General features: G+C 43.1%; 1 protein-coding gene across 2 annotated transcripts in view; it reads left to right on the top strand.

Moving 5' to 3' along the window:
* The window catches only part of GTPBP8 (GTP binding protein 8), a 20,443-nt gene extending 9,344 nt beyond the window's left edge, over nucleotides 1-11,099 (top strand). For both annotated transcript variants that reach the window (XM_077479793.1, XM_077479792.1), the window contains 2 exons: nucleotides 2,145-2,263; nucleotides 9,183-11,099. In XM_077479793.1, coding sequence (XP_077335919.1) covers nucleotides 2,145-2,263; nucleotides 9,183-9,261 — 198 coding nt within the window. In that variant the 3' untranslated portion in view covers nucleotides 9,262-11,099. The remainder of the gene's footprint in view (nucleotides 1-2,144; nucleotides 2,264-9,182) is intronic.
* Nucleotides 11,100-11,128: the final 29 nt, after the last annotated feature.

Raw genomic sequence — 11,128 nt, forward strand, 5'->3', positions numbered from 1 at the left:
TGTTGACTTTTTGAACTGGGAAAACATTTTATTTCTTCAATCAAACAATGCCAACAGAAAAGTGATTGATTTACTTGAACAAATTACAATTTCGAAAAATGTTATATTAATTTTCATAGTCTATATCAGTGGTCTCCAAACTGCAGCCAGTGGGCCAGAGGCAGCCCTTTGCATGCCTTTTTATCTGGCCCCTGGGGCACTGGTCCTACCACCGATTCGAGGCTCTGTTATTCCAGTGATAGGACTTTTTCTTCTTTTTCTTTTTTCTTTTTCTTTCCACTGATGCCAATGATGGTGCACTGTTCCTTCCTTTCACTGACACAGCACTATTCCTCCTCCTGCTGCTAACCACCAAGTCTGAGACATTGTCTACTTCCAAATGCGTTGGGGCATTTTCTATCCTCACTTGCTGCAGTCTGGCCCTCCTACAGTCTAAGGGACAGTAATCTGGCCCCTCTATATGTAGAGTTTGGAGACCTCTGTTCTATATTAATAAAAAGCCAGATTTGTCATATGGAAAAATTAAGTACCACCCTACATTTCCCACCTCTTTAGATTAGGGATGCACCGAATGGGTTTTTTGGTGCCGAAAAACCGAAAATGAAAAATACACTAGGCCGAAGACCGAAACCGATATCGAAACAGCACCGATACCGAAAATAACTGCTTTTAAAAAATATTTTTACACAGGAGATGGTCAGACTGGGGACATGGTACGGGAGGTGGTCAGAGTCTGGCGGCATGATAAAGGAGATAAGTGTGTTGTCCCCTGTGCAGCCAGTGATGCAGCGAAGAGAGAGCAGAGCCGCCTCCGCCATTTGGTTCAATAGAGCGCCGGGAGCATCACAACTTTAATTTCAATAGCTGTGTGTTCCCCCGTCGTGCGCCGTCGCATACAGCCCCTCCCCCTTGTCCGGGGAACTGTGATAGACAGATCACCCGTCCAATCTGGAAGGGTAATCTGTCTATCACAGTTCCCCGGACAAGGGGGAGGGGCTGTATGCGACGGCGCGCGACGGGGGAACACACATCTATTGAAATTAAAGCTGTGATGTTCCCGGCGCTCTACTGAGCCAGACGGCGGAGGCGGCTCTCCTGCGTTATAGATCTCCCATGATGGGCGGCACCAGGGGCGGGGGGCGGTGCTCCGCCCAGGCCCTGCCCCATTTTCGGCTCAATTATCAGACTTTTCCTTTTGGCAAATTGCCGAAAAAGGCATTTTCGGCCGATATGTTTCAGCGGCCGAAATTTCGGTACATCCCTACTTTAGATCCATTAAAATGGAACTCTATGTACACAATTTAGGTGCCATTAATTAGAACCTCCCTAGGGGTATGCAGGTGGAATTTTAGATTTAATAACAATAAAAGCTATCTAGTGTCTGGCGTTCTCTTTGCTATTGATACGTGTGTGGTGTCATCACCCCAAGATCTATAAAGCTCTCAAATTCCTTCAGAAATTAGGTTGTGGATCTCTCTGTCTGGCAAGGGATTTAGAAAGATCACAAAATTATTTGAAGTCCATCGTTTCACTGTAAGGAAAATAATCTACAAGTGGCATAGATTTTACTTACCCAATTTGTTTCAAGACTGGCTTATCCAGCACATTGCGCCCAAGAGCTGATCGGATACTATAACAAGTCTCCAAGAACCCCAAATTTCATGTGGTGTTCAAGTAATTCTAGCAAAAGTTGGTGTCAAAGTACATACATCTACAAGCAGGTGGCGATTGCGCCAAATTGTACCTCCATTGGGGGCGTCTTGAGAAAAAGTGTTTGGAGTCCAAAAAGATCATTAGAGTAGGGATACAGTTTGTTGTTCAACATATTGGCAGAGACCAGGTCTTGTGGAACAATGTACCAGAGATTGATCAAAGATAGAGCTGGACGGTAGATGTGTTCGCTGCACGGGAGAAGAATGTCATACCAACCGTGAAGCACGGTGGTGCAATTTTTTTTTTGTTGCTTCAGGGCCTAGAATTCTGCATCATATCAACTTTCAAACAAAAGATGTCACACTGTTTATAAGATGAAATTTCATCAAGAAACGTAAATATATAATTAATACATAAAATATTAAGAATGCAGTGCAGCATTACATACTTTTTTTTTTTTTTTTTTGTTAACGTGAAATGATTTTCTGCAGTTTGTGATGACAAAGATCGACCGGTCTCGGGCGGCAGTGCTGGCGACGCAGTTCCTGCAGCTACAGGAATTCATAAAGACCAAGACAATGGGGTGCTTCCCTCAACCCTTCCTAGCCAGGTAATGTGCTCTACTGTGGATGAGACTGGTAACTTCGGATTGGAATATAGGAGCATGGAGATATTCTCCAGCAAACTGGAATAACATCATCAGTAGATTAAAGTGGAATAAAAGCCTAAGGCCTCTTTCACATGGCCGATCCGTTCAGGTCCGCCTGTCGGTTTTTTTTTATTTTTTTAAGCGAACCTGAACGGATGCTCCATAGAGGTCTATGGAGCTTCGGATGACAGCGGTGACATGTCCGCTGACATCTGACCTGCTCCAAAAAAGTGTGACGGAGGAAAAACCTAGTTTTCCATCAGTCTGCGGTCCATTGTCATCAGATCTCCCATAGGGGAGAGCGGCGCTCTGACAGGTCCATCCCAGCGCAGTGTGCGGAGATGGACCTGTCATCTTCCTGCTCAGCGGGGATAGACGGAGCGCCCCGTGTGAAAAAGAGGCCTAACTAATTATTAAAAAAAAATATATAATAATATGATCCTGCAGTTCCAACTCGGGCAATGCCTGACATTGGCTGGGAATTCTGGGAGCCAGGACATCAATGAATAATGATAAAAACACACTAGGATCCACATGTATATAGCCACATCAGATCAAGTGGTTTATCTATGTCAGGCTGTCCCCCATCTAACGCAAAAAAAAAAGAGAGAGACGCAGATGGTCTCGGGATTGCTCAGAGGGGGGCACAACCATGCAATATGATCAAATAATATGCTAAACTTATATTGACAAATATACACATCTCAAACAAAGTCCCACATGTGACGCGCACGGCTTCACAGATGGGACTTATACCTGCATAATATCAAAAAAATCTATATATAAAAACGCACAGACAGTAAATACTATGAAAAACAACGTTGTATGTTAAAAATAGACACTGACAGAGAGCACCCCCCACCACCCTAAGCCAAGCCCTTCATATAGCTGATAAAGCTGTGAGCATGAAAATAAGGGAATGAAAATGTCTCTGGATATAAAAGTCCACCTTAGTCCCCTATACATGGAACATCTAAAAGTTATGGCTAAAAGAAAACAGTCCTAATGAGGGACTCTCACGTAGCCCAATGTCTCTGTATTTCTAGGGTGGAGATGTTATGTGGAAAGTTATAACCCCCCCCGTCTGAGTCACCCCTTGTCTCTGCCACCTACCAACCTCTGACCACCGTCCCTTGGTTCCACCCCCTACCTATACTGCCCCCTTTTAGAGAACACAGAACCGAGTATCATTTTGTGGTGCTAAATCATTTGTATGGAACATGATGATAAAAAGAAAAGCAGTAAAATGGATCCCCTGCAGCCAGGAACAATAGAATCCCAGCAATAGATCTCCACACAATAATAGACTACTCCAACAATAGATTCCCTGCAATAACAGTGAACTACCCAGTAACAAAATATCCACCCAAGCAACATTAGACCCTAAATTCTATGTCAGCTTGCCCACATGGAGGGCATGGGATCTGAACATTTCCGGGTCACCAGATTCACTGTGCAGGGAGATTACATATAAGCAGCCAGCAGAGGTTACCCGTCCATACCCACAGCACTGAATGGCGAAATAGACGTACACAAAGTCCTTCAGCAATCACTGGTGAAGCTGCTCAGGGGTATCAGGGGGGTTGCCAGCGTCTATGGCATTTTAGGGTCGACTCGTTTCACGATTTAAACCAAGCACTTCATCTGGACAATGTGCCTATCTTTACAGCCTACTTAAGGCAAACTAGCCCATCACATTTTGACTCGCCCATGGCCCAGTCATTGTCGGCGCTCCTTCTCCCCTGCAGCAGCCGCTCACTGATACAGGGGAGCCGGAGCTGTGGGGTCATATGACTGGACCGGAGCAGATTAAAAATGGTTAACCTTCAGCCTTTACAACCACTTTTTATTACCTGATTGCATTCTATGTGCTTCCCCCGCTAAAGTAGTAAGTGTGTTTTGATGCATTTTACAGTGTTCCAGTGCAGGAAAAATGCAGCATGTTCTATTTTTTCTATTTGGATTGCATGTGGCCTGAACTGGCCCTAAGTGTCTAGGGAGCGGGCTCTCATGGGTGCCCCCCATAGCATATGACTTGTTATGATAGACGCTTGGCGAGGGAAGCACAGAAGAGGAGGATTGCGGCTGCTCTGTGCAAACCCATTACACAGAGCAAATAAGTATAACATGATTATTATTTAAAAAAATAAAAAACTTTGTTCCTTTACAATCACTTTAAAAGTACACGTTCACCCTTGTAAAAAAAAATTTTATATTTATATATTAAATGCACATCTTTTAGCGTTCCCTTCAAGATCATCAGAGCAAAGTCGCATGCTAAAGTCGGATCAGTTAAGACAGCAGTCTGACTTTGATCCAACTTCAGTGATATTCAATGGGCTGAAGTAGGATCAAAGTCGGACCAAAGTAGTGCAGGGACTACTTTGAAGTCAGCACAACTTGAAGTTGTAATAATGTGAATGGTAGTCATTGGAAATCATGGGGAATGACCTTGTCATCTGACTTTGCAGTCCCAAATCGTAGGACAAGCCGTACAAGTGTGAAAGGGGCCCAAGACTTAAACTACCACAGCACTCAACAGGGCCCTGTTAGTTCATTGAGAACTACAAACCATCAGCCGCAGAGGATGTTGGTGCTTGTAGTTCTTCCATTCACAGAACGCTTCTTTTTAAATTGTGACAGTGAGTGTGGAATAAAGATCCCCGGCCCACTGTCACGACAGGGGATGGGAGGGGTTTTTGTTTATATCTCCAGTGCTTTTTTTTAAAAGGAATAAAATGTGCCATATATTTTAGAAATGTACTGTGTTTTTTTTTTTTTTTTTTTTTTTTTACAGAAACCAAAAGAGGGGCTTGGAGGTTTGCATGTCCTCCTTGCCTAGGTTAGAAAAATCCATCAAATAAAAAAAAATTATAAAAAAAAAAAAAAAAAATTAAATAAAAGGGAGAGGAAGCAGTGCAAAATTAGTTTAGGCTGAAGGTCCGCTTTAACCACCAAGCTATTGGCCCGTAGTGTTGCTGAGTTGTAACGGCATCTTAAAGCATTCTATGCATAAAGAGAAAAAATACTGAGTGTAGCAGCCTCCCCAGCACCCCCCTAATTACCTACCTGAGCCCCTTCTCTCTCCAGCAATGTCCATGATCCCCGTCAGACATCCAGTACACTCCTCCTGATTGGCAGACATGGGAGCCAACGGCATCGTTGCTCTGTCTCACCCAATCAGGGAAAAGAGGGGGGCAAGGACAGGTCGGGGGGGCTCAGTGTCTGAATGGATACACAGAGCTGTGACTCGGCTGTGGTGTCCCCTGTAGCTGGCTGAGGAACACTCAAAAAGGAGGGAGGGGCCAGGAGCAGCAAAGAGGGGCCCAAGAAGAGGAGGATTGGGGCTGCTCTGTGCAAAACCAACTGCACAGAGGAAGCAAGTATAACATATTTGTTATTAAGGCTTTTTTTTTTTTAACAATCACTTTAAGTTTGAGGACAACTGACATACATGAATAGGCCGTTTGCAGGGGGGGGGGGGGAGGAATATTTGCAGATCATACATTTAAGAGGACCTTTGTTCATTGTGAAGTGTCTAGGACAACATTGCATAGTTTAGTTTTATTTTATTTATTTTTTCCATTAGGAATTCATGTCTATTTGCTCATGGAATGGTGATTGTAGCTGTTAGCAGACCTTTGCACATGGCTTATCTCCCTGGACCCTCCAGGTTTTTTTTCACAAATTATGGATTAGAAAAATAAATATATATCTCTATAACAGCATATGCTGCATCTGTCTAAGTTTTCTAATGTTAGTAAAAGGTATTGGTACTTGCTATACCCTCCTGATCCAACAAGTGTCCATCCTGAGTGTGGGCAGCTAAAGCCCACTAGGAGTCTCTTCCAGGATTAGGTGCTGCTGGCTACCCAGCAAGCACCTCCAGATCTCGCACATGTGCAGTGGGAACATCTCACAGCCTACTATATGTATAGCAGGTTTAGAAATAATGCAATGCTAGCAGTGGAGGGTGCCCGTTGACTCTTGGGATTTATTACACTGGCATCTCAGCAGCCAAGGCAAAAAAAAGATATGACGTGCCTCGCTGCGGCCAGGATGGATGGAAGTGGATCATTTTCATCCAAAAAGGAAAGGCATAGCGATTGGCAACAAATGCAGACGAGCATTTAAATTAGGGTGGAACTCTGAAGTTAAGCTACAGGCAGAGCACAGGCAATGCTGGCATCTAATCCTTTGCCCTCTGTCTGCCTTTTTTTTTGGCACAGCTTCCAGAGTACAGATCCCCTTTATTAGGGAAAAAAACACCCTGCCTGTGTTGTACATTTTGACTATTTTGAATTGTGTTTTTTTTTTTTTTTTGGGAAAATACGTTTCATCCTGTTTAATGAACAGGCACACTTATGCCAGTAGGGTAGTAAAGTCCACTTTGCAACTTTTACCTACAGGTAAGCTTGTAGCATAAGGCTTACAGTGCCTTGAAAAAGTATTCATACCCCTTAATTTTCCATATTTTGTCATGTTACAACCAAAAATATAAATGTTTTTTATGTGATAGACAAAGTAGCACATAATTGTGAAGTGGAAGGAAAATTATAAAATGGTTTTTTATTTTTTTATAAATATGTGAAAAGTGTGGAGTGCATTTGTATTCAGATCCCTTTACTCTGATAACTAGAACCAATTGCCTTCAGAAGTCACCTAATTAGTAAATAGAGTCCACCTGTGTCATTTAATCTCAGTAGAAATACAGCTGTTCTGTGACGCCCTCAGAAGCTTGTTAGAGACCCTTAGTGAACAAACCATCATGAAGGTCAAGGAACACACCAGACAGGTCAGGGATAAAGTTGGAGAAGTTTAAAGCAGGGTTAGGTTATTAAAAAAATGTATCCCAAGCTTTGAACATCTCACGAAGCACTGTTCAATCCATCATCCAGAAATGGAAAGAGTATGGCACAATTGCAAACCTACCAAGACATGACAGTCTAGCTAAACTGACAGGCCGGGCAAGGAGAGCATTCATCAGAGAAGAGCCAAGAGGTCCATGGTAACTCTGGAGGCGCTGCAAAGATCCACAGCTCAGGTGGGAGAATCTGTCCACAGGACAACTATTAGTCGTGCTCTCCACAAATCTGCCCTTTATGGTAGAGGGGCAAGAAGAAAGCTATGTGGGGAACACGGCAAACATGTAGAAGGTGTTCTGGTCAGAGGAGACCAAAATTGATCTTTTTGGCCTAAAGGCAAAACACTACGCGTGTCAGAAAAACACTGCACATCACCCCCACCATGAAACATGGTGGTGGCAGCATCATGTTGTGGGGATGCTTTTCTTCAGCAGGGACAGGGAAGCTGGTCAGTTGATGAATGGAGCCAAACACAGGGCAATCTTAGAATACCTTTTAGAGTCTGCAAAAGACTTGAGAGCTACAATGGAATGTTTTATATCAAAGTATATTCATGTGTTAGAATGGAGCAGTCAAAGTCCAGATCTAAATCCAATGGAGAGTCTGTGGCAAGACTTGAAAATTGCTGGTCAGACACTCTCCATCCAATCTGACAGAGCTTGAGCCATTTTGCAAAGAAAAATGGGTGAAAATTTCTCTAGATGTGCAAAGCTGGTAAAGACATCCCCAAAAAGACTGGGTGGTTCTACAAAGTATTGACTTAGGCTGGAGTCACACCTATGGCATTTTTGATGCTTTTTGCAGATTTACACTGCAGTCCATTTAACATGGTTTCCTATGGAACACGTTCTGTAATGCAAATCTGAAAAAATGCAAAAAGCATTAGTGTGAATCCAGCCTTAAGGTGGCTGAATTCAAATGTACCCCCACCCTTTTCACATTTATTTGTAAAAAAATTAAACCATTTTTCTTCCACTTCACAATTATGGGCCACTTTGTGTTGATCTATCCCATAAAATGTGGAAATTTTCCACGCACTGTACCTGCAGGTAAAATGAATGTGTCCTAAATGTGCACAGTTTAGGAGATAATTCACTACTTCTGCAGCCATTGAAGGCACCAGGACATGTCCTTTGAAGGGACGGCATACTGAGTATGCTCCCATGCACCTGCATGGGAATGATGTCATTGTAGCTTGGCCAATCAAACAGTCAGAGCCCATAAACTTGGAATGAAGCCTTTGTTTTAAAAGGCAAGTCTGTCAATGTAGTAAGCGATGCAGGGAGCCCCACATTTCTTCGATTTACTACCACTTTAAAATGGAAGCTTGGAACTGCATAGTCGTCAGATCACTTTTATCCAGGGCCTGGGGCTTAGTGGATAGCATTTCTGCCTTGCAGCTCTGGAGTCCTCTGTTTGAATCCCAACCAGGACACAACATGCAGACAGGTTCTCCCTGTGCTTGCATGGATTTGCTTCCATGCTCAATATGATAGGAGCTCATTAACCTACCAGCATGTCTAAGTTGGCACCTTAGATTGTAACCTCCTTGAGGGCAGGGACATGTATCTTCAAAATTATACACAATGATTTTTTTGATTTGAAGGTAAAAGGGATGTATTTGTAAGAAAGAAAAAAAAATTGCATATACCTTGTTCAGGGTGAAGGAGCAAAAAAAATAAATAAACAAACACCAATATTGTTGGGCCATTTCCTGGGCTGGACAAATGTTTTTCATAGATTTAAAAAAAAAAAAAAATGAGGCAATTGGCCACTAACTGGCACAAAATATCATAGAATAATCCTGATTGTGCCATCTACTGGCCAAATGCCTTTAAAAATCAACCAAAAAAAAGCATTCACCTGGCACATTAAATAGCCCAATGTTTGCCCTATGCACACAGAACAAAATGTACATGCACCATCATTGCTATATGGATTTTTTTCAGAAACACCCCATTTTTAATTTTAAAAAATTGTATGTTTTAACAGTGACCTTTTTGTTCTTTTTATAGCTCTCTGAATTTCTCAGGAATACACCTCCTCCGATGCTTCATAGTTCACGTAACGGGAACCGTGCCTAAAATCAGATGACCACCGCTCTCCACAATCATATGAAGTTCTTTAGCCCTTTACTAATGACATGGTCGGTACATTTGTTTTATGGACCACCTAAGTGGGTGCAAAAGTGTGGGCCTACACCAGTAATGCAGTTGGACAAATTATTGAGGGGGATGTTGGAGTTAAGCGACAGTCATTCTGTTATACCAAATGCTAGGTCACCATTTGTTCCATTTCAAAATGTGGCACTACTTGAAATCAAGATCAGCATCTCAGATGTTCAATACTATAGTTGGCAGGCCTTTTTTTGCTTCACCCAAATGGATTCCTATCCAACGGACCTAGTAAAAAAATGCTTAGATCAATGAATCTATCGAAGGTTTGCTGCAGACAATTGTCGAGTGCCAGGTGGCATCTTTTCCATAACACAGGTGTTATGACAGCAGCATCGTTAGTTGTCCATCTGCAATCCCTGTGTATTACTTTAACGGAAATACAAAAAAATGGACCTTCTGCACCTTGAGTGGTTTCACAGATTCTGATGATCAGAGAAAAATATTCTCCTCCTGTGCCAATAAGACATTCCCTCTGTTCCCCCATTAGGAGGTCCACCAGGTGCAGCTGCTATACCCAATTTCTCCTCAAGGGCTATAGAGCAATCAAGGGAAGGGGAAAAAAAAAACCCCCCACCAAGGGAAGGGCTTCTTGTATTGGGGACACATGAAATACACTGTACACACACCTGTCACAAAGTGTGACATTCCGATCCATCCTTGCTATGTGGTTGCCGTCTAATCCTCCAGATGCAGACTGAACCGGAGGAGACAAAATTTGTAAACTGACTTTTCAGGCTGCATGTGGAGGATTAGACAGCAAGCACAAGCAAGGATGGGTCGGAATGACAGACTACACACTTTGAGAGGTGTGTGCACCGTGTATTTCTTTTATGTTGTAAAGGCTTCTCGTATCAAGGCCACACCAAGGGAGAGATTCCCTTGCTACAGATTCTGATGAAACATACTCTAGGGCAGGAGTCTTCAAACTATGGCTCTCCAGTTTGGGAGCTACAATCCCATCATGCCTGAATGTTAGTTTTACAATGCATTGTGGGACGTGTAGTTCTGAAACAGCTGGAGGTCCGTAGTTTGGAGATCCCTGCTCTAGGGAGGGCAGTGATGGCGAACCTTGGCACCCCAGATGTTTTGGAACTACATTTCCCATGATGCTCATGCACTCTGCAGTGTAGTTGAGCATCATGGGAAATGTAGTTCCAAAACATCTGGGGTGCCAAGGTTCGCCATCACTGCCCTAGGGTCTCCTAGTACAACCTCATCCAACTTAGATTCCAAGATGTCCAAAGAATACCTTAAGACAGTGATGGCGAACCTTGGCACCCTAGATGTTTTGGAACTACATTTCCCATGATGCTCAACTACACTGCACTACAGTGCATGAGCATCATGGGAAATGTAGTTCCAAGACATCTGGGGTGCCAAGGTTTGCCATTTCCCATGATGCTCATGCACTCTGCAGTGTAGTTGAGCATCATGAGAAACGTAGGTCCAAAACATCTGGGGTGCCAAGGTTCTGCATCACTGCTTTAAGCCCTTGTTCTCACCGGTAAGATTTGACAGTTCAGCTGATCACATGCACTCTCCCAAGAAAAAAAAAAACCTTTAGCAACACCCCAAACTGAGTATGTGCAACCTGACTCCAGTAACTCTGGTCTTATCTGGATATGTTTTGGAGACCGTGCAAGAATGGGATGAATGTGTATACAGTTCTGAAGCGCATGGCAAGTCTCGCCACATTGCCAGCCATGAAACTGTTCATGGCGCAGTGATTAAAAAAATAAAAAAATTCTTGCACTACTTTTTACGATCTCATTGTATGAAATCGC

Source organism: Lithobates pipiens, unplaced genomic scaffold (assembly GCF_037356315.1).
Source record: "Lithobates pipiens isolate NorthernLeopardFrog02 unplaced genomic scaffold, aLitPip1_a1.2 Scaffold_16, whole genome shotgun sequence".
NCBI classification, from domain to species: Eukaryota; Metazoa; Chordata; class Amphibia; order Anura; family Ranidae; genus Lithobates; species Lithobates pipiens.